We start from the raw sequence: 26,685 nt of genomic DNA, 5'->3' as shown, positions 1-26,685 counted from the left end.
GAGGTGAACTTTGATTTCATTCAACCCATGCATGAAACTTTAACCCCTTACGTATACGGACAGGCGGCCTATCATTCATGGAAGCCTTCAGAATGCCCTGGGCTTCCATGACAACCAAACGACACATCGCGATCCCATTGTGTGGGGGCCATTTGGGACCCTTAAACCGTGATTGCGGTATTTACATGTCGCAGTGAGAATTGACAGCAGCATTTAAAGGGTTAACAGCTGCAATCAGCATGAACACTGATCGAGGCTGTTGTGGTCAGCTGTCAAAAAAAGAAAACAAACTACAGCCGGCACCCGCTGTGTATGGAGCGGCTTGCGATCGTGGTCCATATAATCCCTGCACCTGAAAGGCATAAATGTCCGCTCTTGTAGGGTTAGGAAGTCTGTATGGGATAAAACGTATTTTCCTACAAGTTGGGAATACTGACAGAAAACATTCCAGTATGAATTAGAACAGCTCCACCCAGAGCAGCAAGCAGATCTGCAGTATCAAAACTGCTAACAGACTCTCTTTAATCCTTTGCAATCCAATTTTGGATTCAGGGTTTCCTAGGGGTTTTTCTCTTTCTGCCATTATACAATGGCGCCATCTGCTGGCTAGATCCAGGACTGCAGTATGTGACATGCTGGAGAGGCCCCCAACAACAGAGCGGCCAGTAATCTACAGTAAGAATACCCTGACGGACATCTTCCGACATCGGAGCTGTACAGCCTTCAAATCAGAATGTCTTTAGACGTCAGACAGTGGATTGGAAAAGGTTAAATCAACATCTAAAATAGGTGACCCACCTCTGCTGGTCTTCCACAATAAGATCGAGGACTGTGCGCATGATTAGGAGAGCGGTGGGAGAGGCCAGGTCACACAACTGGATGCAGACGCGTCGGATCATATGCTGCAGAGGTTGACATGAAGTCCCGGAGAAGGACCTGACGATATCCTGGAGGAGCTTGGAATGGACATGAAGGTGCATGCTCCACAGCTTCCTGGTGTTCAAAGCCACTGCAATGTCCTGCGCCTCGATAGCCTGTAAGACAATACAAACCCTTATGTCTAGAATAGCAGAAGAGAAGTAAGGAAGAGCTCGGATACTACTGCCAGCGAGTTTACCTGAGTGGTCTGCATGGGTAGTGGGAAAGGAAGAAGTTCAGACAGAATGACAAGTTCAGAGAAGAAGCCTTCAGGTGCTTTTAAGACACAAGAAAGCACCTCTTTGAGCATCAATGACCAGGTATTGTTGGCCAGCGTTTCCTCAGAGATGGTCAGCTGCTCGTTCACGCCTTGCGTAAAAGTCAGTAAGATGTCTATGGCATCACTTTGAATTTTCTGTTCCTCCCCGTCCAGCTTGCCAGAAAGAGGTATGGAACATAAGAGCATGTGTAAATTTACCAGAGTGGATGGGACCCGCATATCCTTAAACTCAAAGGAGCCCCCCCTTAAAAGCTCTGTAAGCATCGTCTTGAGCAACGATAAAGTGCAGCGAGCCAAGGAGATGGTTATTGCTTTGTACAGGGTGGTCCCGAGGTTGACATGCAGCCTCCACGGCTGGATGAGAATGCTGTTCATTTTCTGCAGGATGCGGATGAAGGTATCAAGTCCCTCAGCAGAGAAGAGCTGAATGACGGCCAGATTCCACTTCAAGTCCTGTTGCTGCCCTAGAACGGAAGACAGGAATTAGGTTTACCTGTTAATTCCTTTTCTGGAGTCATCCTGACAGCATACACATGGAGGATGTCCACTGGACCCCTGTTGGGACAGGAAGCGGAAAAACATACAAAAGGCACCTCCCGCCACCAGATCACCAGTGTGTACCAAATAACTACAGTGACCCGGCTTTGCTTAATCACTCATTTTTAATACCGAAATCATAGTACAATACGTTACCTCACGTAGAGAAGGATAACTGAAGGGGAGGGAAAAGCCCCTATGCTGTCAGGATGACTCCAGAAAAGGAATTAACAGGTAAACCTAATTCCTGTCTTCCCCTCGTCATCCTGACAGCATACACATGGAGGAATACCAACAACCAAGGGCTTTAGGGAGGGACCACTGCTTGCAGAACTTTCCGCCCAAAGGCCGCCATGTGGCGGCTCTGCAAATCTGGTCGGTTGTCGCCTGGGCTCTCTCCGCCCAGGAACAGGCGACCGCCCTAGTAGAATGGGCTCTAACTTCGCCCGGGAGTGGGATCCCTTGGGATCTGTATGCCTCTTCTACGGCCCTCCTGACCCACCACGCTAGGGAGTCCTTAGTAGCGGCCCCTCCTCTGCGTGGACCCTGAAATTGAATGAAGAGGTTATTAGTTTTCCTAAAGGTATGTGAGACCTCTAAGTACTTCAGAACTGCTCGTCTCACGTCTAGGTTATGGAACCTCTGTTCCGTAGTGTTCCGGGGTTCCTGGCAGAAGGAGGGAAGTACTATTCTTTGCTCTCTGTGAAAGTCCGTAAGGACTTTCGGTTGAAAGAAGGGGTCGGGCCTAAACTCTATCTTGTCCGGGAAGATGGTCATATATGGGGTTTTTATAGAGAGGGCTTGGATTTCCCCGATCCGCCTGGCGGTTGTAATGGCCACTAGGAAGGCAACCTTATATGAGAGGGTCTTAACCGAGAGTTCTTCCAGGGGCTCGAAGGGGTGTGCGCAAAGGGCCTGTAAAACAAGATTCAGGTCCCATGGGGGCATGGTTCTTCTTATAAAGGGGTGAAGTCTAACTGCTCCTTTAAGGTATTTTTTGACTAGCCTATGGTCGGCTAACGGGAAGTCAAAGAAGGCTCCTAGGGCGGCCACCTGGACCTTAAGGGTACCAGGTTTTAGGCCCATGTCCAGTCCATCTTGAAGGAACTCTAGAATCTTATTAATGTCTGGTTGTTGGAGGTCGTGAATGCTGTGCCCCAACCACCTAGAGAAGGTGTCCCACACCCTGGTGTATATGTTCCTGGTGGACTCCTTGAGGCTCTCACATAAGGTGGTGGTCACCCTCCCTGATAGGCCCTGGTTCAGGTATTTTACCCGCACAGCTTCCAGGCCGCTAGTCTGAACTGTCGGGCTTTTGGGCAAATCAGGGGACCCTGTTGTAGGAGGTCGTCTCTCCACGGCAGATGTAGGGGCTCCTGTGTTGATAGAGCGGCCAGGAGCGGGAACCAAGGTCTCTTGGGCCAGAACGGGGCCACCAGGATAACGGAGCCCGGGGACCCCTGGATCTTCTTTAGAACCCGAGGGATCAGGGGGATAGGTGGGAAGGCGTATGTCAGGTCCCATTCCCATGCTTGGGATAGTGCGTCTATTCCCAGGGAGCCCCCGTCTGCCCCCCTGGAAAAGAACCGGGGACACTTGTTGTTCTCCCGAGAGGCAAACAAATCCACCTTTGGAGTCCCCCATCTTTCTGTAATCAATTGGAATGCCTCTGGATGTAGTGCCCACTCCCCAGGGTCTATCCTCCTGCGGCTGAGGTAGTCTGCCATGGCATTCTCTGGGCCCCTTACGTGGAACGCTGAAACGGAAGGCATCCGCTGCTCTATCCACCCGAGCACTTTCGCCGCCAGGTCTTGTAGTCGGGGGTTCCGCGTGGATCCCTGGTGGCGAATGAGGGACACAGTTGTTATGTTATCCGAAAATATCTTAATGGGTCTACCCCCGATCTCTGTCTCGAGGTCACGGATGGCCCTCCAGACCGCGCAAAGCTCCTTGTAATTGGAGGATTGAGTGGCCTCTTTCTGGTTCCAGACCCCCTGGACATAGCGACAGCCTAAGTGGGCCCCCCAGCCAGTTGCGCTCGCGTCAGTGAAGATGGATACTGGGGATGCCGGGTCCCAACTTGTGGACCTGGCGAGGTTGGAGATAGACGTCCACCACCCCAAGGAGGACCTTACTTTGTGAGTGAGGGTGATTTCCTGATCCAGGGAAGCTGGAGATTTGTCCCAGTTGCTCAGGATAAAGTCCTGGAGAGTTCTACCATGTAACTGGGCCCACGGGACTACTCCAATACAGGCTGTCATGAGACCGAGGACCCTCATGCCTCTCCTAAGGGAAACTTGGGAGGCTAACGAAAGTGCCCGGCTTTCGTCTTGGATCGTTTTTTGCTTTTCTAGCGGGAGGGAAGAGCACTGGTGGTGTGAGTCCAGGATGACCCCTAGGAACTTTTTCCTTTGTTCGGGCTGAAGATTGGATTTGTCGAAGTTAATGATCCAACCTAGCGACTCGAACAGGTGGAGGGTGAGGTTGACCCGGTGCTGGAGTTCCGAGGGTGATCCTGCTATAAGCAGGAAATCGTCGAGGTATGGGACAATTAGTACTTTGTCCGTCCTTAGTGCTGCTACCATCTCCAATACTAGTTTGGAGAATACCCAAGGTGCGGAGGAAATCCCGAACGGCAGGCATGCGAATTGGTAATGCGAGACTGACCCTTCTATCACCAGGGCGAATCGAAGAAACTGTTGGGAGCCTGAGTGTATGGGAATATGATAATAGGCGTCTTTTAAGTCCACCGTGGCCATGACGCTATCTGGTGTGATTAGGGGGATTGCTGATCTTACTGATTCCATCTTAAATCTTCGGTATGTTATAGATTTATTCAGGTATTTTAGGTTGATGATAACTCTGTAGGTCCCGTTAGGCTTCTTAATAAGAAACAAGGGGGAGTAGCAGCCTTTGAACCGTTCTTCTACGGGAACCGGGATAATGGCCCCCAGGGATAGCAGGTCCCGTACCCCCGACTGGAGGGCCCGGGCTGACGCGGGTGACTGGCAGGGGGTAACCACGAACCTCCGGGGAGGGGGGGCGGAAAGCTCAATTCTATAGCCCTCTGAGACCAGGCGAAGGGCCCAGGGATTGGAGGTTATTTCGCTCCATCTACTGGCGAACCCCCTAAGTCTGCCCCCCACCTGCCGGATCCCGATGGGCGGATTCCCACCCTTTCCGCCTTTGGGGTAAGACCAGCGTCCGGTTTTCCCCTTCCCCCTGTATGTTCTCGGGGGGACAAAGGGAGGAGGGTAGGAGGAGGAAGGCCGCTTGACGGGTCTCTCTGCTGGTAGCCCCTGACTTTTGTCTGAGGCCTTCTCCAGGAGTGTATCCAGGGAAGGTCCGAAGATGCGATGTCCCTGGAAGGGCAAAGAGCAAAGCCTGTTTTTTGAGGCATTGTCCCCTGTCCAGGCTTTTACCCAGACGGCCCTCCTGGCAGTGTTCGAAAGTGCCGCCGACCGGGCCCCGAACCTTACTGACTCCATCGAGGCGTCCGCCAGGAAGCCGGTGGCCTGTTGGAGGAGGGGAAGGCAGTTGGAGATATCTTCCCTCGAACCCCTTTGCGAGACCAGGGCCTGGAGTTGGTCTAGCCAGACCGTCATGGATCTTGCTACCGACGTGGCCGTAATGTTGGTCTTCATGGTGAGGGCCGCCGACTCCCAGGCCTTCTTCATTGCCGAATCCACTCGTGAATCCAGTGGGTCCCGCAACTGGGAGATGTCCTCAAAGGGGAGGGCAGCCTTCTTCGAGACCCTGGCGACCGCCAAATCCACCTTCGGGACGGTGTCCAAGAACTCAATGTCTTCCGGGGTGAAGACCATACGCTCTCTAAACTCCTTAGACAGGAAAAACTTGCGTTCTGCCTGTTTCCACTCGGTCAAGATGAGCTGTTTTAGGATATCATTGACCGGGAATGATGGTTTGGGCTGAGGTATGAGTCCCCGGAACAGGGTATCCTGGAGGGATGGCTGCTGCGGCGTCCGTTCCTCCACTTGCATGGTGTGACGGACCGCTGTTAGTAGCTGCCCCAGATCCGCCGATGCGAAGAAGTACTTCCTCGTTTCTTCCATGGGCGGTATGGATTCTGAGGGGGAATCTTCTAAGAACCCTTCCTCCGAGTCTGATTCTTCTATCCGTGACCGCCTTACCCTTTTCGTGGGGGGCGGAACGGAAAGAGACGAGAGAGAGGCCTCGATCTCCTCGCGGATCATAGCTCGGATGTCCGATATGCCCGAGGGGCCTTCCTCACGGACCACCTTCTCTGTGCAGGCTGCGCATAAGGGTTTGGTGTGTCCCTCGTCCAGTCGCCGCAGGCAGACTGGGCACTTGCGCACGCGCTTCTTGGCCTCTCTGCCCTTTTGTGCTTCTCTGTCCTAAGAGACAGAGACAGCAGAAAAAGAAAGGGGGGGTTTTCCAGCACCTGACCCTTCCTTACCCCTGGTGTGAGCCCCCGGAGGTTTACTCACCAGCGGGCTGCTCTCCGTGTCCTCTCTGGCCGACATCTTTACTTAGGTGCAGACCGAAGACATGTGGGGAATCCTGCCTTCTCCTTTTTTTTTTTTTTTTTGAATTTGGCGCCTTTTCCCTCGAGGCCCCGCCCCCCCGTGACGCGGCCGTGCTGACGTCATGCCGCCGCGCCGGACCCGGGGGATACACTCTGCGTCGGGCCCTGAGGAGGGCGCATAGATGTCCGGGGATGTCGGATCGAGCGCCGCCGTCGCCCGCGCCGCGCGCTCTCCCCCCCCCCCCCGCCCTCGCTGGCATACCTGCTCAGCCGCTCCGCCGACAGAGGATCTCTGGAAGCCAGGGTCCCGGGCCCGACGTCCAGAGCGGGTGCCTGATGTCCGGAGGCGGCTTCCAAGCCCTGCAGGTACGGGCTATATCTTCCCAGTGCGACAACCCCACTGGGCAGCGCGCTAGGGAAGGGTTCCCCGCAGGGAACGTGGTGCTGGTTTGGATCCTGCGGGTGAGGGTCCCCACGTAGGGTCTCACCCGCGCAAGCTCTGCCAGCCCGACCAGAGAGTCGTCCCCCCACGGGCGGACAGGCTGCATAGGAATTTTCCTTCTTTTTTCCTGCCTCCAGCATACACCTGGAGGCTTCCGCTTGGACTGTCCTGTAGGGACAGGAAGACACTGGTGAGCTGGTGGCGGGAGGTGCCTTTTGTATGTTTTTCCGCTTCCTGTCCCAACAGGGGTCCAGTGGACATCCTCCATGTGTATGCTGTCAGGATGACGAGGGGAAAAAAGCATTACATCAGTAGAATATCTAGTCGGTGACCATTAGTGCATTGTGATATATCCCACAGCTATGTCACCGAATGCCACTACAATGGGCTTGTGCACAGAGAGGAGCGATCATGAACAATGATAAACCCAGCCGAGGCTTACCACTACTAACTAGACAATATGGATATAGAAATGGGCTTTACCAGCACTGCAGGGCAGGACTAGACCAAACCGTGCAAATGGGAAGGCAGCATTACTTCAAGTCAATGTCAGACTTTGTAACAATGACTGGGAATTGTGAGCCAGAATCTTCTCCAGAAGGAAGAGATAACCGTGCAGACATCTATTTCGACGCTGTAGAGGAATTGTTCCATCTTTCCATTTGCATATTTCCCAGAGGAGCATGCATGGCCTTATAAGTCTCCTCCCCCTTTCTAGGTGCTCTCCCCAAGGAGAAACGATACCCTGCCTGACGCATGTCTATAGGCCTCTCACTAGCCAAGCCAGAAACCTGCTACACATTGATGAGGGGCAATCACCCCAAAACGGATGTCTGTACCTGGTTATCTTTTCCTTCTGGAGAAGATTTTGCTTTGGCTCACAATTCCCAGTGATTGTTAAAAGGCTTGTTAAAGAGTCTGACGTTGACCTGCAGGAATGCTGCCTTCCAATAAGTGGCGAAGTAGAAGTATGGTTCCATCACCCTTATTTGCATATTTCCCAGAGGAGCATGGATGGCCTTAAAAGTCTCCTCGCTCCATCGAGGTGCTCTCCCTAAGGAGAAATGACACCCTTCCTGACCTATACCTACCTTCAATTGGAGCAGGTGGACAAGCCACGTGGCAAAGTATCCTGAGCGCCGTCAGCAGTCCCACGCCTTCTGGAGCCATTAGATTGTCCAGATTCTAAAAATGCAATATAACAAATAATAAATATATATATTATACACACAAAACACAGTTAATCAAACCCCGCAAGATACGATTTTCCTGAACTGTACACTTATTATTTCGTTTAAGCAAATTCAATGCTTTTTTATTTTAACCCTTTCACCCTAAAGGGCATAATATGTATGGTGTGGGATTTGTATGCAGCAGGCATAGGACCCAATCGTACTACATACACTGCAGAAATTGGCCGTCTTTGACAGCAGACACCCGCCTGCAGAAGCAGTGATCAAGACTCATGATGATCGCAGCTGTCAACCCTTTAAATGCCCGTCAATTCCAACAGTGGTATTTAAAAGCCACGATCGGTGTTCGTAGATCCCAAACATCCTACTTGCGATGACATTGTAAGGTGCCATTTGGTTGCCATGGCAGCCCAGGGCCTTATAAAGGCTGCCACATGCATGAGGCCCCATGAAAAATAAATACCAAAAAAAATTGAACAGCTGGGCATGGCAGAAAATAAAAAACAGGCAATGGTCACCTCTCTTCAGTGTCCCCATGAGACAGTTGAGCGGTTCCAGCTCTCGGTACGTAGGTCCGGCGGAGGTCAAGGGATTGCTGCAGCCAATCAGAGGCCACATCGTCACCATCCGAACTCCTGGCATCAGCACTTATATACTGAGTGCCATGATGCCAGGAGTGTGGGAGGATATGAAAAGGCTATAATACTTCTACATTTTAGTGACAACTAGCATCTGCACACTACTATATACAGGTCATCCGTCAGGGATACGGTTATGCCTTGGCTATGTCTTTAGGGATCTAGGGGCACCGTGCAAACAGTCTGCTAATTTAACCACAGGCAAATGAGATGATCTTAAGTTATATAACAAAAGTTAAGTTTTAATGGGGGTAATATCAGGCTAATGGGCTATTCCACAGTGAGGGGTGTGGGATGGTGATGCTGTGACCTCTAATGTCCCCTGGATGCACATACCAGGACTGGAGCCACTCATCTGTTTGCAGGGGCTGATGAGAGGCGAGCACTGTCTCATTAATGAGCCCTGACCAACGGCATAGCACGCCGATCATGGCTTGTTACGACTCATTCGTTAGCTGATCGCAGGCATATTCATACAGGCTGATGATTGAGAAATGTCATGCCCAATCGGATTTGTAGAACGTAATGTATGTTCCACTCCTTATTGTGAAACCGCACAGCCCTTTGAAGTTGTAGTTACAACCTGCAGCTAGTGAGGTTGAACAGCTTTGGTCTACGGGATGTAGGCGATTAATAAAGTAATTGTATAAACAGATCATTCCGCCTGCAGTATCCCATTACCCAGAACACTGCTTAAAAGTAAACTTTCCTAAACTGCCAAAACAAGTTGTGTCACGTGGCCGGCGGGTCACCTACCTGTTTGATGTAATCAATCAGTTCAGGAATGCAGTTGATCTCAAACCGAATGCTTTTCAATGGCTCTAGCCACTTTGCAAGCTCTGAAAAAGAAATTGTCAAGAGGCCTTGATGGGTGATTATATTAAACGGTTTAAGAAATTGGTAAAAAAAAAATAGAAAATTAAATCCAATTCTACTATTGCAAAAAAAATCCTAACATCACAATTAGAGATGAGCGAGCACGCTCGTTTAAGGCGGATTACTTGACCGAGCACCATGTGGGGAAGGAGGGGGCCCGTGAGAGAGATCTCTCTCCCCTCCCCCACCCTTGCCCCCCCACCACATGGTGCTTGAGTAATCAGCCTTAAACGAGCGTGCTCGCTCATCTCTAGTCACGATATCTCTGACTGACATTACTAGAGGTCACATGTATGAGGGCCTACAACCGGCACCCCACAGATGCAAGAACGAGGGGGTACAAGCTCTTACCTTGTAACTTGGCATTGTTCTCATCCCCTTTGCAGAGCTTCAGCAGGGGTGCAGAATGAGTTTCCAGCATCTGCACATCATTTGACATCTGCACCACCAGCAGCACCAGCAGACAGGCGTAATTATAAGCCACCGACTTCTTGGATTTTGTATCCCTGAAAGGAAGGCACACAATTCTTTAGCTCTTGTTCATTGATCATTAGATGTGCAGTTAAATAGAAGAGGAGGGAGGAATCTGGCCGGCAATTAAAAAGGTGCATTAAAAGGAAAGTCTTTATTAAAGATGTTTATGGGGATCCTGCATCACCTTGGAGCCCCTTAAACTATGTCATGAGGCTGATAGGTGAGGGAGAGGGAACTGTGTCCAATACTCACCAGATGCCTCATTTTAGCGCTGTGTCCCCGAGAAATCAGTATGTTCACAAGGCTCTTCCATCATCCCTATGGGAGAGAACGCACTCAGAGCGGTCTGAAAACAGTCACTTTGTGTGCGCACGCCAACTTCACGGAGGTACAGCGCTGGAGAGGGGCACCCGCTGAGTATGACCCAGCTACCCGCACTCCCCATGCCCTCACCTTTAGACCCCATAACGTATTTTACAGGGCTTAAAGAGACCCTTTAAAGCACAATCTTCATGGTTTTCAACTCACAAGATTATTGCAAGTTCTGCTCTCCACTGCCGACACGTTTGACAAATAGCTTCACAGACAAACATTAGGGTGTTGTACCTAGGTAAACACTGATGGCCTATCCTTACGATAGTTCATCAATGTTTATCGGTGAAACTCCAGAAGGCGCCTCTGTTTCAGAAAGCGCTGCACCCTCCTCCTCATTTACGATGCGCCAGTGCTGTACAGAGAAGTGTGGCTGCAGCTCAGTCCCGTTTGCTTGAATGGGACTGAGCTGCAGTTGCAGGCACAGTCATCTGTATGGATGACCCATGGCAAGGAGTTGGTGCAGCATCATGGCCACTTCGTTATGTTAATTGGCAGAGATCAGACATCCACTGATCAAAAATTGACTAAGTCCCAGAAAACGCTTTAAAACCCTTTCCGATCCACTGTCAGATATCTTCCGACATTCTGTTTTGAAGCCTGTATAGCTCTAATGTTGGAAGACGGTCGACAGGGTATTCTTACTGTATATTGCAGGCCGCTCTGCTGTCGCAGCCTCTCCAATGCGTCACATACTGCAGTACTGACTTTAGCCAGCAGATGGTGCTGTTGTATAACGGCAGAAAGAGAAACCTCCCTCCCCTAGGAAAGAAACCCTGAATCCAAAGTTGGATTGGAAAGGGTTAATACCGTTCAAGTGAAAAAGTCATGGCTGCAATATCCGTAAAAAAAGAGGAAGCAAAAAAAAGATACACTCTCACTTAATGCTGTGCAACCCCTTTAAACCAGTGGGACAGTGTGAGACCCCCCACTAAACACCATGCCAGATTGTGGGTACTCTGTGGGTACAACTGTGGGGGCAGTCAGTGGCAAATTGTGTCAAACTGTAGATTTTGTAGTTTTAGTGCACTAAAGTGCTTAAATCGAAGCGGATGGTGGCCAACTAGTCTATGTGCGAGAAGCAAAAGATGCAGCAAGTAAATTACCCGAGGGCTTCCTTAGAGCAAATCTCCATCAAGGTTATGAGGCACTGCAGGTTTTTGTCAAGGCTGAAGACGTGAGCGACTGCAGACCTGCCGATGGGATTGAAGGTGATAAGGTAGAGGTTGTGCAGTATGCCCAGTAGATTGGCATGGTCAGCCTCCTCAGTGGCTGTACAATGCTGGAAGTGGTTAAAGAGCTCAGAGATGTACTGCAGAGCCTGGGTGGCATGAAGAAGCCACAAGGCACAAGAGTCTTCGTTGTTCCCCTCCGACTGCAGATTGTCATCCTGATCTTGTTCGGCTGCCTGACACAGAGCCCTGGCGATCAGATTTGTCGCTTCGTTCTCAAATAACAGAAACAAGAGTCCTTTCTGAGACTGTGCCAGGAACTGAAGTATCTCCCTAATGGCCTGAACAACGCCAGGGTGCGAACTTGTCCCGGGTATGGAGAGAAGCACAGTAGCCGACTCCAGGAACTGGTGATTGTGGAGGTACCTGAGAAAAGAGGGGAAAAGGGGGATTAAAAAATAATTAAACCACTCTTTACACAAAGACCCCGCGAGGGCAGGACGAGCCCCGCCAGGGCAGGACGAGCCCCGCCAGGGCAGGACGAGCCCCATGACCGTCTAAAGTCTCAATACAAAATAATCAATGGTTCGGACAGCTCATCTTTTTCCTGGAGGCCAGGACTATGACTATGGGCTAATACACCCTCTGTAATGAAGTCAGGCAATTTGGCAGTGCCATGCACGAGCCTAGAAGACAACCCATCCAGCAGAAGGTAATGGGGAGATTACATGGTCGAGTAAATAACCATCTATGCAGGAATGGATCCCCCAGACCGTCTCCCCATTCTAGGCGGTTCACAATCAGGAGACGTCCCTCTGACATCTTTATGTCCCCGTAGGTCTTTATGCATTCATGTCTACTGAAGATGCACAAATTAAAGGGATTGTACCAAAACTGACTTTTAGCTCTTATCCACAGGTCAGGTGATACAGAATGGCGGTCCCATGTCCCCCTCTCACTTCGACCCCTGCAGTAAGCAGCATATTAAATGGTCACGTATGCGCTGTGCTACTCCATTCATCTTCTACGGGACGGCTGGAAATAGTTGAGCGTTCAGAGGTTAGTACTGCTGCCTTGTAGCGCTGGGGTCCTAGGTTCAAATCTCACCAAGGCCAACACTTACATAGAGTTTGTATGTTCTCCCCATGTTTACGTGGGTTTCCCCCCCCCACGCTCCAAAAACACACATATAGGTGAATATAGATTGTAAGCCCAGTGGGGACAGAACCAAATATCAATTGATGTACGATGCTGAGTAATACGGTATGCGTGTGCTATATAAAGGGGATTACTATTGTTCTCTGCTATCTGTCAGCCCACTTGGAGTGGCACCGTGCAAGCGTGACCGTCGCTCAAGCCAATCTTCATGTCCCTGAGGTTGGGTGTAGGGAGCGAGGGGCGCTCAGGATCCTCAGTCTAAGGAGTGGTGAGACCCCGCTGCACCAACCTGCCAGCACTTCCGCCTTACCTAAACAAAGGAGGATAAGGGTCATCCCGTTCTGGGGGGCCAGTGATTCTGGCAGAAGTTGGGAAAGACTTCACAGGAGGCTGGATCATAGAGTGAGGTGCAGTCTCTAAAAGATGAAAAATCTCATTGAGAAGACCAAGCAGTTTCTCCAAGTCTCCTTCACTGATACTGGAGGACTCCAACAAATGATCCATATCCATAGGAACCTCCACCTCGCTGTCAAAGTCTCGGCCCGGTCTTTCTACCGCAGCTGGCGTTTCCTGGTCAGCATCTTTGCTGTCGGTAGGAGGTGGCGGAGGAGGGATGTCGGCTAACTGGTCCGCCATTCTCTTTACATCAGAAAGGATTTCATAAAAATGACACTTCTGGAGGACCGCCGAGCAAGCGGTGAACACCCTGACCGTCTGATCCATGAGGATGAGCTCCAGGAGTCTCTGGTAACCACTTTTTCCTTGTGAATCTAGAGGATTTTTCAAAAAGGCTTCCATTCCCTCGGTTGTGCTGAGGATACCATCCAGCGACTTAAATGCATTTAGCTTAAGGGATGACGACACATGGTCTGCAAACAAAAGATCGTATAACTTGGCAATGACATCAGCCTTTAGCAGAGATTCGATCCCCCGAGCGCCACATTCTGCAAGGGATGACACCAGCTTAGTGCCCGCTTTGAGCTGACGGACATTCAATGCGATTGGTTGCTGGAGAGCAAGCTGCAAGTCCAATGCCTGCATGGCCCAGTCCGCTAACTGACTCAGATGGTCTCGACTTGGTTCTTTAAGCTCTAAAAAACTTAACCCTTTAACTATCAAGCTAGGAACTTCTTCCAGCGCCGTCACCCACTTTGCACCTCGGTCATCTTGATAGAGATCGAGAAGTTCCAACAGCTTCAGCGACACCTCACTGGCCCCGGAGGTATCCTTATCGAGGTCCTGGTCCCGCAGCTTGCCAATTTCATTCTCAAAAGCAGTTCTGTATGGACAGCTAAAGTAAAGAAGGGGCCCCAAATCCCGGTCATAAGGATCATAAGTCATAGTGGGAACAGAAGCTAAATCCTCCGGCGTATAGTCAATATCAAAACTTGGATATTTAAATGCCTCCCGTTCAAAGTCAGCGATCACATCTTCATCACTCGAAATCTGTTCGTAGCCGTCATCCCCTGCAATCAACAAAAGCTTACATTAGGGAAAGGCAAGAAAGGTGAGAATCAAAGTTGGAGCAAAAGCAAAACCGGAGCCGTGCCAATAGCAGCCAGACTGATTCTTTCCCATCCTAACAGTCCCTGAAAGAGGAGATGGAATCTAATAGATCATTATTAGGGGCAATGGCACTAGGCCGGATTTTGCAGCAGAAGATCTGCGATACGTTGCGGAAAGTAACTGCGTCGAAGATTGCGGACACGATCATTTTTCCGAGCGGATGTATGCAATGCACAGTGTATCGTCCGTGCGGAAGAAAGATCTCTTGCTCCTTCGGCTTTTCTATCAATTTTCCTATGAACCAGCGAGCGTTTCCGCAGCTCATACGCAATGATAATTGCGTATGGGCAATGGGAACACTCACATCCATTGACTTCAATAGAGGCCGTCCCCACACTGCGATTTTTCTTCCACTCACAGAATACGCAATTCCTACCCGCACGTCTGAGCGAACGAGCGATAGTTCATGCCTTGCAATGCCCATGTATCATCCACGTGGACTCTGCAATTCAAATCCGCCCGTGTGAGCTCGGCCTTACACGTCTGCTTTAGTAAATACCTGCGTTCCCCATGAAGTAACAATGCTGGGACACTTTCCATAATCTACATTGTGCTGTTCCTTCGTAATCCCTCTTGGAAACGTATGACTAAAGTGACAGCCGAGTGTTACGATTATTCTTGCCAATGGGGCGGTTCCGTACACAGTCGTCAGCACTTATTGGACAGTGTTGGCATGTGTAGCGTCACACCCTCATTGACAAGAGGAATGGTAACACCCAGAAGTCAATTTGGCTATATATTTCTGAGAGGGAGTCCAAAAAGAACAGCACATGGCAAAGTTGTAGGAGATGGTGCCCCAGTGTCATTTTATGGGTAACACGGATTTACTAAAATAGACAGGTCAGAAGGAAAAAAAAACAAAAAAAGACCACTCTCACTGAATCACTCCAAGCCTTCAGCTCATATACAGCGTGCTGCAAGAGAACAGTGTCGATATCAACAAAAGGTCAAAATCACCTTCAATTTCTTCCTCGTCCCCTTCCTCATCATCATCTTCATCAGCAATGCTGTCCCCTGTTTGCACATCATCATCATCATCGTCGTCGTCGTCATCCTCAGCATTCATGTCATCATCCTCTTCATCCTCCTCATCATCATCTTCATCTCCATCATCCTGAGGATCATCATCCCCTTCCTCTTCATCTGAGTAAGTGCCATCAGGGTGAATAGATACTCGATCCGGAGATATGGGCTCAAAGTACCCTTCCCTTTGTTCGCGGTCATCCTCTTTTTCTGCTCCTAATATTACAAAAAAGTACATAAAAGATATTTTAAATTGATCCGTTCAATAAAAAGTAACAATACGACCAAGCGGTTCATTCCAAAAGATCTGCATTAATTTTCGGTGAAATCGGGAACACGTTCAAAGCAAAAACGCCAAGTAAGAGAGTTCGCTTTGTTTCATATTGGAAGAGCAAGACGACATATGAGTTAGTCCAAGCCTTATCAGCACCCCATCCTCTGCTCTAAAATACCTACTAATCGGAGAGCCCCGTTCATGCAGGAAAGGGCAAGAATCAGTAAAAGCTGAAGACGTTATTGCCAATGAACTAGCAGAGGTTTACCTGCAGCCGGCATTGGCTCATCATCGTCATCATCATCATCGGGAGGGGGAGGACCGGGTGGAGTTCTAGGCCCTCTTGGCTGCGGTCTTGGTGGACTACCATTGTACTGGTCTTCTTTGTCTTCTTCAACTAAGAAGGGGAGAGAGACAAATGCAACCTACATATCCCAATATATAGCCACAAGCACGCAAAGAAGAAAAGGAGGCATAAAATTATCAAAAAGCCAATGCCAAAAATTACAGAACTCCACCCAAGAGGTTAAATCTATGCAGTAAATATAAGGGGCAGGTGGTCCATGAGCTTAACGAGAATCTGTTACAGGTACGACCTCGACACAAAAGCATTCACAAATTCTGGTTAAATCCTGGATTACGACCGTCTCAGAAAAGTTGCGCAACCCAAAAAAGTAGTGCAACTTGCAACTGTTTCAGAGCTGCCATTTAGCCGTTAAACAACACCCAAATCACAGATGGGCTGCAGGCAAATAGCAGCTACATTGATCTCTATGGTGGAAAAGCCGAATGTGACTTGCAACCCAAATCCACCCAGAGACGGTCCTGTTGCAGTTGCGTTGGGTTGGGTTGCAGGGCGACAACATTGACAATCAATTGCATGATACCACAATCTTCGTGGTGTGCGACAAATGTCGTTGTGCGGCCCTGGCCGCACTGATCATTGCGTTCTCTAGACAGAGCAAATTGTATTTAAAGGAACAGTCGGCCAGATCTCTTTACTGAGATGTCACTTATCCACTGCCGCTCGGCATAAGTGACATCTCATAGAAGGCAACTCTCCAAAGAAGCGATTCATCATCCAAATAGTCTGTGGACACTTACCATGCTTGGGATTCCTTTTGAGCCCTATCTGTTGGTGCTGGGGAGGTGGCGGAGGTGGAGGAGGGGGTGGAGGAGAGTCTCGTTCGTGGTTGAGAATAACTCTGTCCACTGATCCATACACAGCAAGAGTCAAGCAATTGTACCAACCCTTCAGCACCAGGCCGTCTGTATTAACCTAACTCAGAAACACAACAAATGCACTAATAAACAGCAATATTCAGAATTAAAGCCGTACGCACATACTATAGGGTTAGGACATGACTTCAGCTGCATAGCCCACTGGCATCTGTTGAAGGGGTGTTCCCATGCTGTACATTTATGGAATACGCAGAGGTATTATCAGAAACGCCTGACATCGCTGTGACGCTGATACTGGGAGAATAGAGAGCCAATGGCTGCTTGCTTCTTTCCCCAACTCTCAGACTTCAATGGAGAATCACATACAAACCTAAGCACTTTTCTATCATCTCAATGGTGAAACAGTCAACGATAGACGATTTATATCAGCAAATGGGTTCATGTTCTCCTAATAGGTGCGGGTCTGACTTAGTGTACATTTACACACAGATGATCGCTCACAATTCGTCAGAATCTGACAGTTTTGAGCGATCATTTTGCATAGGTACTAGTGGGCTAATCAGCCCATTAGCAGCCAACTAGCTTCGTGTGCATGTATTTAGAGAACAGCGGTGGTCTGTTCTCTAAATACATCACTATTGTTCTGTAGCGGGACAGCAGCTGAAAGAATGTAACCGCTGCTCACGGAGAACTCAGCGCGCGGTCCCCTCTTATCAGGGACGATGGATTTTAAGTGGAGCTGAACTCAGCGATGGACGAAAAGTGCACGGTAAGAGCACGATGGGCACACGTTTACACACAGCGATTACCGCTCAAAAGATGGCTTTCGAGCAAATTTTGGGTAATAATCGTTGTGTGTAAAAACGCATTTAGTCCATCTAGTTCAGCCCATTATCCTACAATGTTGATTCAGAGGAAGTAAAAAAAAACAAAAACCCAGAGGTGTAAGCAGATTTTCCTCATTTTAGGAAAACATTTTCTTCCCAAATTTTACGTCTGGCACTTTTCTGTCCAAACCCTCAACTTATGCAGATCAATTTGCAGCTGTATACGGTTGTCTCTTGTGCCAAAAACTTTACATAGTTTTGTATCATCTGCAAATATTGCCATTTCACTGCACAATCCTTCCATCAGGTCATTAATAAATATATTAAAAAGAATAGTGCCCAATACTGCCCCCTGTGGTACCCCGCTAGTAACGGTGACCCAATCAGTGTATGTACCATTTATAACCCCCTTCTGCTTTCCATCACTGAGCCAGTTACTTACCCACTCACACACATTCTCGCCCAAGCATTCTGCTCTTATATACCAACTAGAGATGAGCGAACGTACTCGTTTCGAGTACTTACGCACCCGAGTACCGCCATTTTCGAGTACTTTAGTACTCGGGTGAAAAGATTCGGGGGGCGCCGGGGGGCGGGGAGAGGCGTGGCGGTGCGGGGGGGGGGGGGAGCAGCGGGGAACAGGGGGGAGCCCTCTGTCTCTCCCTCTCCCCCCCACTCCCCACTGCTACCCCCCGTGCCGCCACGGCGCCCCCCGAATTTTTTCGCCCGAGTACGGAAGTACTCGGAAATCGCGGTATTCGGGCGAAAAAGGGGCGGGACCGAGCACGTTCGCTCATCTCTAATACCAACCTTTTATGCAGCACAGGATCAACCGCTTTGGGAAAGTCCAGATACACAAGATCCAGAGAAAAAAAAGATACAGCAGCACTCACAAGATATACCTCCTCGGGGTGAGGTGGAAGGCAGATGCCCGCCACTATAGTAGGTCAGAGCCCAACGACCTCATGCAGTCCAGAAGGAGTTAGAGGCAGTGGCAGCATAAACCGCAGCAATGGTAGGCTACGCTTCGGCCCTTAATGAGCCTTTATTAAGCCTTGATAGAACATAACCTACCATTTTAAGACTAGGGAGAAATCAAAAGGTTGCTTTTGTAATATTTGCTCCGGTTTATGCTGCCACTGCTTCTAACTTCTTCCAGATACACAAGATGCAATGACTCCCCTGTCCAGTCTAGGACCTACCTCCTCGTGGAAGCTGATCAGGTTGGTGTGACAGGAGAGACCCCTCATAAACCCATGCTGACATGCAGCTATTTTCCTTGAGGTCCTCCAGCGCCTCTTAGAAACCCTTTAACCCCTTGAGTGGCAGGTTTCCTACCACCCTGTCGTGCCCACCAGGGCAGGTTTTTTAAAATGGTCTAATCATTGAATTTCAACTAATTTTGCAGCTGCGTCTCAAGAGCCATAACTTTTTCATTTTTCCATTGACATGGCCATATGAGGGCTTGTTTTTTGCGGGACAAGTTGTGATTTTTTTAAACAGGGGGGGAGGAAAAAAAAAAAGAAATGGGGAAAAAAGAAAAAAAGGGGCCATGTCATTAAGGGGTTAAATAATGTATTAACTTCCTTCTCTGGGTCATTACGACGCATGGATACCACATGTGTGATTGTATTTTTGATTTTTTACAAAGTAAAGGGAGACAAGTGTTTTTATAATTTTTTTATTTTTATTTTTTTGTCCCTTTAGGGGACTTCCACAGGGACCCATCAGCACCCCTGATCACATTCCGGGGGTCCGATGGTGACAGCCCTTTACATGCTGCAGTCACAGCCCTTTATATGCTGCAGTCACATAGACTGCAGCATGTAAAGGGTTAACAGCAGAGATCGGAGGTTTTCTCTGATCCCTGCTGTAAGAGCTGGTACCTAGCTGCCCTCTGACAGCTAACAACCAGCTCTCCCTGCCACAGAGACCATCGGCTTGCTTCTGACATGCCGATGGTCTCTATGGCAACCTGTAAACAAACCAGTGCAGGAGATTGCCGGCATATCTGCAATATCTTCTGCTGGTTTTTCAAAGCCCTTGCTATGTTCTTTGTGGGACTGTGCAGGCAGAGCACACTGTCACAGCTTGTGGCATTGTGCTCTGCAGCTCCCATAGTGATACATAGCCCGGAAATCTTCCGGGCTATGTTGCTATGAGCAGTGGAGCTCGTCCCGGAAAATTCCCGGGCGTGCCACTCAAGGGGTTAAACATCTTACCCACAATATAAATAAGACTTACCGGTAGTTTCCTGGTTTACCTTTTGACCCCTTTTTGAATATTGGCACTATATTTGCTGTGCGCCATTACAGTGGAACAGACCCCATCACTATAGTCCTTAAATATAAGAAACGAGGGTCCTATCACATGAATTCCCTTAGAACCCTCTGAGGAATCCACAGCACACCTTCTGGATAGGCTATAAATGCACATGATGGGAACACCCCTTTAACCTGAGCTCAGCCGTTCTCATGCTTCCACTCCCCATTGCTTCTACATATCTTATATTGTTCAACAAGGATTTCATTTTGTTCTTTTACCTTTGCGTTTGGTCGGAAGATGATTGAATTATTCTCATCGTACTCCAAACTGGAAGAAGAAAAACAAAACAGGATCTCAATTACTTACTGTAAAAAAAAAATTAAAATTCAACATGTTTATTGGAAGTACAGAGAAAGACCTTGGGTATAGCTGCTGCCACTAGGTGGCGACACCAGCTCCATTATGATTCAGTTCTTTCTACCAGCTGTACCCCATCCTGCAGACACTAACCTAAATCACTTTTAGCTTACTGTCCGTAGGAGGCAGACCTCCTGCTTAGTTGTGCTCTCCCTTATTCGGCTCTAGCAAGAAAGGTCAAAGGCCCATAATTCCAAAAAGCCAATCTTTTACTGCATGCACAGATATATCCACTGGGACGCGTTTCAGAGGCGAGCGCTCCTTCCTCAAGTCAAAAACAATAGTGATGCAGGAAGGAGAGTTCATCTCTGAAACGCGTCCAAATGCTCAACTATCCAATGACAACACTTGCAGGATGAATGGAGGGAAATCCCAGCTAAAGTGTATCAGGCATTAGTAGAAAGAATGCCACGGGGAGTATCCGATGTCATTAGGGCCAAGGGGGCCCCACTCAATATTAACATATATAAAGACTGCTTTTGATTCTTGCTCAGGTGTCCAAGTCCCTTTGGTAGGATGGTGCATTTTGGAAGAGTAACTGCACTTTTTAAAAACATTTGACATGTTACAACATCATGTTAAAAAAGTTTTAATCAGCAGGGGTCTGGAGGCCGAGACCCCCGCAATCGCTCAAATGAAGGGGCTGCAGTGCTCACCTGAGCGCTGCACCCCTTCGGCCGTCTTCGCTGGCACCTCTCAGCAGCAGACAGGCACATAGACTTCATTTGAGCAGTAAGCAGGGTGGGGGGGGAGTGTGCAGACCCCTACTAATCTAAACTTTAAACACGTCAATGTGTTAAAAGTTTATAAAAAGTGCAATTCCTCTTTAATAGACATTATCTAATATGTAAAAAGAACATTTCAAGACAAAGCAAGAGAACTTTGTACAAACCTGCCCAGTCGGTCAAAAACGTTGGCACTTGACTTATTGACATTGCTGAAGAACAGGTCCAGGTGAAACGTATGCGGCGAGGTCTCACTGCAAGAAAGAATATACTCATTATCAGTCGGGGTCAAACGGATCGGCCTGGAGTCCTCTGCAGCCTTAGGCTGGGCTCTGACTGGGTGGATTCCGGGCGGAAATCTCGCAGCTTGGCCACAGCGAAAAAACACGAGCTGTCTGCGGGTTTTGAAACGACCACGCTTTTCCGCTGCGGCCGGTGCGCCCATATAGGAGAGCGCGGCCGCAGAGGAAGAATAAAAAAAATAAACCTGCTGCGGCCGGCGAATCCCCGCTGCAGCACCGGCTTTGCCGTCCCGTGTGGACAAGATTTCTGAGAAATCTTGTCCACATGGCTAACTAATCCTGGGATTAGTGGCGGCAGCAAAATTCCAAACCCAGTCTTAGTCCCTCTCACTTAGAGCCGTCACAAACCCTGGGAAGATTTCCATTCACTGACAGGAAGGAGAAGGTCTTGAAAAACACTTAAAACAACAGATAAGGCAATGATGCTCTGCTAGATCCACAGTGTAGCGATACCAGCCACGCCGGACTAAAGGCCCCTTTACACAGGCTGACTATAGGGCACAGATGATCCTGCAAACACTTGTGACCCCGACGATCGACGGTGTAAAGGGACGATCAGCCAACCGACGCTCAATGTTCACCTGATTGGTCAGTTTCAACAAGCATATAAATATTTGCCGATTGGTGGTGAGCAGGGAGGTGAGCCAGCCTTCGGGGATGAACCATCGTATTCGTCCCCACAAATAAGTGTCGATCGGCGCTCGTTACATCACGGCATTTAGTTTAGGGGAAAAAAAGACAACAGAGGGGCGACGTAATAACTGCGTATAAATGTATCAGGGGACAATACAGAGATCTCTCCCATCATGTATTTATACCCAGGATTGTGAGAAGGGGCCATCCACTACATCTACAGTAAAAAAGGTTTCTACACCTACACAGAAGGGGGTTCTTTACTGTAAGAGCAGTGAGACTGTGGAACTCTCTGCCTAAAGACGTGGTGATGGCAAAAATTAATTAAGAAGTCCAAGAGGGGCCGGACGCCTTTCCTGAGTGTTACAATACTACATATTATAACAAAAGGGGCGGAGCTCCAGGAATTATTCTCATTGCCAGATTAGAGTCGGGAATTTTTATCAATGAGGAAAATTGGCTTCTGTCTCATTGGTTTTTTTGGGGTTTTTTTTTTGTGGGGGGGGGGGGGTAATTGCCTTCCTCTAGATCAACATTGGGGGTAACAGGCTGAACTGGATGGACATATGTCTTTTTTTCAGCCTTAAACACTATGTTAAGAACTTCGCCATCTAAAGGGACCTTAAAGGGATTGTGCCGAGTCATAGTGACACAGTATGCAAGACTGAAAAAAAGTCATCCAGTTCAGCCTATTACCCCCCAATGTTATACAAAAAGGGATACTTTTATGATCAATGGGGATCAGACCCCTGAGAACCTCCCTCCAATCCCTAGGATGGGGGTCCGGTCAGTCCCCAAGTGGATGGAGCAGAGGCCGCACAGGCACGTTGCTGCTCCACTCACTTCATGGGCAGTGCCAGAGATTACGGAAGCACTCCGGCACGGTCATTAAAGTGAATGGAGCACCAGCACAACCCCTGCTCCATTCAATCGTGGACCGAGCAGACCCCCGTTCTCAGGATCAGTGGGGGTCCTAGCCGTCAGACCCCCACCAATCACATCAGAGATAAGTTTATAACTTGGCACGACACCTCAAAGCCAACTGGCTTATATAGGAGATCCTTCATGCTGGAGGCTCCAAATGTAGCCTGGCTGGTCATCACAGAAAGCTATTACTATTACTCACCCATAAGCCCTGCTGTCCGGCAGGTTGTTGTGCGCTCGCACCCCGGGTGGGATAACTCGTACTTCATTGATGTACACGACACATGGAAATCGGACCACGTCTACGTTACTACCTTGCTGGAAATACAAAGTGGTAAACACGGGGTTAATGGCGGGATTATAGGAAGAAATGAGGAGCAAATGCAGTCAGACCCCGACACAAGCTGATTGAGAGTGGGGTCCCCCCAGTGATATCTATGTGGTGCAGAGAGTTAAGGCCGCAGAATGCAGTCCTAAGAGGAAGGTTGTGGGTTCAATCCCCGCATGGTTCAGGTAGCCGGCTCAAGGTTTGACGCAGCCTTCCATCCTTCCGAGGTCGGTAATGAGCACCCAGCTGGGTGGGGGGTAATAAGTAATAATTACCTGAAAGCGCTGCGGGATAAGTTGGCGCTATACAAATAATAAGATTTACTTATTTAATGTCCTAGAAGCAAAAAGACAGGTAAAATAATAATCTTTATTTGTATAGCGCCAACATATTCCGCAGCGCTTACATAGACAGGGGATACAGAAAGACAAAAGTACAAAAATTACAGAACCACAGTTACATACTGTGTTTCCCCGAAAATAAGACAGTGTCTTATATTATTTTTTGTTCAAAAAGGTTTAACTTTTTTACATGTATAGCTGCCTGGACACTATTTAAATTGACTTTTTTAATTAACTGTTAGCAGGGCTTAATTTTGGAGTAGGGCTTATATTTCAAGCATCCTCAAAAATTCTGGAAAATCATGCTATGTCTTATTTTCAGGGAAACAGGGTAGTAATCAGTTGATGGAAACAATAGGGGTGCGGGTCCTGCTCCAACGAGCTTACATACTACAAGTAATGGGGTGATACAGAAGGTAAGGGGGCTGGTGATGATGTGCACGGTATGGCGAGGTGGAGAGTGAGGGGTGATATACACATAGACAATGGTCAGACATTTAGCCGTGTGACGGCAGAAACGGTATGACTGCAGGAGCGGTTTATGATGGCTAGCAGGGATTGCAGTCAGTAGGTCAGGGAGCATGTTATCAGGCGGAGTACAGAGGGGTTTGTTTAGGGAATGCGGTATGCCTCCCTGAAGAGGTGCGTTTTTAGAGCACGCCTGAAGTTCTGCGAGTCCTGGATTGCTCGGGTAGCCTTTGGTAGTGCGTTCCAGAGGACCGATGCTGCTGTGGAGAAGTCTTGGAGGCGGGAATGAGAAGTTCGAATTAAAGGGGCACTCAGTCTGGTTTCGTTAGCAGAGTGGAGAGCCCCGGCTGGGTGATGGATTGAGATGAGGGAGGCGATATAGGGGGGCGCTGCACTGTGGAGGGCTTTGTGGATGAAGGTAGCGAGTTTGAATTGAATTCTGTATTTAACGGGCAGCCAGTGCAGTGACTGGCACAGGGCAGAGGCGTCCGAGTAGCGGCTGGACAGGAAGATGAGCCTGGCTACCGCATTCAGGATGGATTGGAGGGGGGAGAGTCTGGTGCAGGGGAGGCCGATCAGCAACGAGTTGCAATAATCGAACCGGGAGTGGATGAGGGCAGTGGTGAGCGTTTTTAACGTGTCCACAGTGAGAAAAGAGTGGATTCTTGCGATGTTCTTGAGGTGCAGCTGACATGTTCGGGCCAGAGATTGGATGTAGGGGGTAAAAGAGAGATCAGAGTCAAATATGACCCCAAGGCAGCGGGCATGCTGGGAGTTATGGTGGCGCCACCAAAAGTAAATTACATGCAAATATAATGTACTGTAAGACTGAAGCCCCCTGAACAACATGAGACGCATCCAGGTAATTACAGGGGTCTCCAGAACGTTTGGCCTTGATGGCCTATGGTTGGGGTAGGACATCAATAGCCGATCGCAGGGGTCCGCCGCTATAGATCCCTGCTGATCGCCAGTCTCGCTATCAGTGTGGACACAGCAGTCAGCTTGCAGCAGCCGGTTTGATACTCCAGGAACACCTCATTGAATTCAATGGGAGCTGTGCCTGCAACACCAAACCTGGCCACTAGGAGAAGGACAGCGCTATTTGTCCCCACTGATAGCAGGGCTGGTGATCAGCTGGGATCCCGATCAGCGGATCCCTCCGACCAACTAGTCATGTCATATCCTGAGGATGGGCCAATAGTAAAAGTTCTGGAGAAGCCCTTTAATATTTTCACAATCATGTGATCTAGTCACATGACCTGGCTGCTTCCTTTCCTAGCTCTCCGCTTGCTGTCACTAAGGGTCCTCTTACCTGGGACTCCTTCCGGGCGCTCAGAGACACGTTAAATAATGGGATTCAGAGGTCGAGCGCCCATCCTGATCCCACCGGCTGCACCCGTTACAGCCTGACCAAATCGCAGCCGCCCATGTGAATACTAACGGATCCATAAAACCGCTCTGCGCTGTCGCCCCACCCCCACCGGCTTGGGATTGTGATCGCTGTGATCCTTGGCTTCCGTTCACTGACAGCATGCAGAGATACTGATAACGTAATAGATCAGAACACAAGTCTAGCAGTAACAGGCTGACATTTATGAGGAGTTTTCATTGACACTAGTGTGTAAGTAACAGCAGGTGAACCACAAGTACCAGCCTGCCTCCCGGTGCATTATGGGACTTGTAGTTCCCCAGCAACTTGGTCATAACTAACACAACTGCATAGAAACATCTCCAAGACGTGACTGCTGCCGGCGGGTCTGGACACAAGCAGCTTCCTGCGTCGGGCAGCAGGCCTCAGGCGGCCTCCGACATGACTACCCCGTACACAGCAGCCTGTACGCCCCTCCTACAGGACCACCTCCAGGGACATTGCTAACACAAGCGGCCGCCATCACTAACAAGACAGTTTTTCTCACCTCCGTGTTCTGGTGCTTGAAAGTATCTAAAAACAAGAGCTCCATGGCGGACTCACCCGCCATGTTTGGTGTGGGCGGGGAAGTGAGGAGGCGGGACTTCCGCTCAGTGACAAGAGCGTCTCAGCGAGCGACGTTCCATCAGCCAATCACATTGTAGAGCGGCTATTGGCTCCGCCTGTCATGAAAGTGTCGCTACTAAGGCGCCATGAGTATGGTTGGTTTAATACCATTCCATAGGAAGCTATACGCTTGTGTAAAATTGGCCGTAGACGACAGAGTTAAACAGGATAATAGTGTTGTGCTGTAATAAAAAGCAGGTTTCTGATAGCTCTGAAGAAAGGACCGTCTCCCCCCTACCTTCTTAGCAACCAATCACAGCACAGCTTTAATTTCTTAATCTGCTCTGGTAAAATGAAAGCTGCCTTGTGATTGGTTGCTATGGGCAACAAAGATAGTTCTAATTTCAGGGCACGTTCACATATTTCCTCAGCAAGTTTCACAGTTATATCCGCATATAAAACAGTTAAAATATGCAGCATGGCTGTGGATCCGCAGCGGATTCTGTTTCATACTAAGGGCTCCTTCCCACGGACGGATTTCTGCCGCGTAATTTGCGGCGGAAATCCGCTGCGCTGCCTGCAGCTATTAGGTTCTATTGAACCTAATAGCTCAGGGCTCACGGTGTGGAATGCCACCGCGGAATTCCGCACCGTGAAATCACCCGTCCTCACCCGCGGCATGCTCTATTTGCCGCGGGTGTACGCACGGACGGCTTCCATTGCAGTCAATGGAAGCCGTTCGTTCATGCTATCTTCCGCTGTAGCACAGCGGAAGATAGCGTGAAAACGCTTCCCCGCCTACCGCCGCCGTGTCACATGACACGGCCGGCCGCGTCATGTGACGTGGTGGGCATGTCATGTGACGTGG

The 26,685-nt window shown here is 49.2% G+C and overlaps 1 protein-coding gene across 2 annotated transcripts in view; it reads right to left on the bottom strand.

The window, feature by feature from the left end:
- Window positions 1-25,854, bottom strand: part of VIRMA (vir like m6A methyltransferase associated) — a 39,711-nt gene extending 13,857 nt beyond the window's left edge. Inside the window, exons 1-14 of one of the 2 annotated variants that reach the window (XM_066578639.1) lie at window positions 25,759-25,854; window positions 22,908-23,023; window positions 21,014-21,100; window positions 19,983-20,031; window positions 16,535-16,709; window positions 15,699-15,827; window positions 15,091-15,372; window positions 12,878-14,033; window positions 11,344-11,835; window positions 9,743-9,897; window positions 9,272-9,354; window positions 7,776-7,869; window positions 1,118-1,662; window positions 799-1,034 (exon numbers count right to left, since the gene is read on the bottom strand). In XM_066578639.1, the coding sequence (XP_066434736.1) occupies window positions 799-1,034; window positions 1,118-1,662; window positions 7,776-7,869; window positions 9,272-9,354; window positions 9,743-9,897; window positions 11,344-11,835; window positions 12,878-14,033; window positions 15,091-15,372; window positions 15,699-15,827; window positions 16,535-16,709; window positions 19,983-20,031; window positions 21,014-21,100; window positions 22,908-23,023; window positions 25,759-25,821 (3,662 nt within the window). In that variant the 5' untranslated portion in view covers window positions 25,822-25,854. The remainder of the gene's footprint in view (window positions 1-798; window positions 1,035-1,117; window positions 1,663-7,775; window positions 7,870-9,271; window positions 9,355-9,742; window positions 9,898-11,343; window positions 11,836-12,877; window positions 14,034-15,090; window positions 15,373-15,698; window positions 15,828-16,534; window positions 16,710-19,982; window positions 20,032-21,013; window positions 21,101-22,907; window positions 23,024-25,758) is intronic. The other variant, XM_066578638.1, reaches the window with a different exon arrangement.
- Window positions 25,855-26,685: the final 831 nt, after the last annotated feature.

Source organism: Eleutherodactylus coqui, chromosome 9, assembly GCF_035609145.1.
Source record: "Eleutherodactylus coqui strain aEleCoq1 chromosome 9, aEleCoq1.hap1, whole genome shotgun sequence".
In the NCBI taxonomy this organism is placed as follows: domain Eukaryota; kingdom Metazoa; phylum Chordata; class Amphibia; order Anura; family Eleutherodactylidae; genus Eleutherodactylus; species Eleutherodactylus coqui.
The sequence above is the reverse complement of the archived record's forward strand: the minus strand, read 5'-3'. Positions and strand labels throughout refer to the sequence as shown.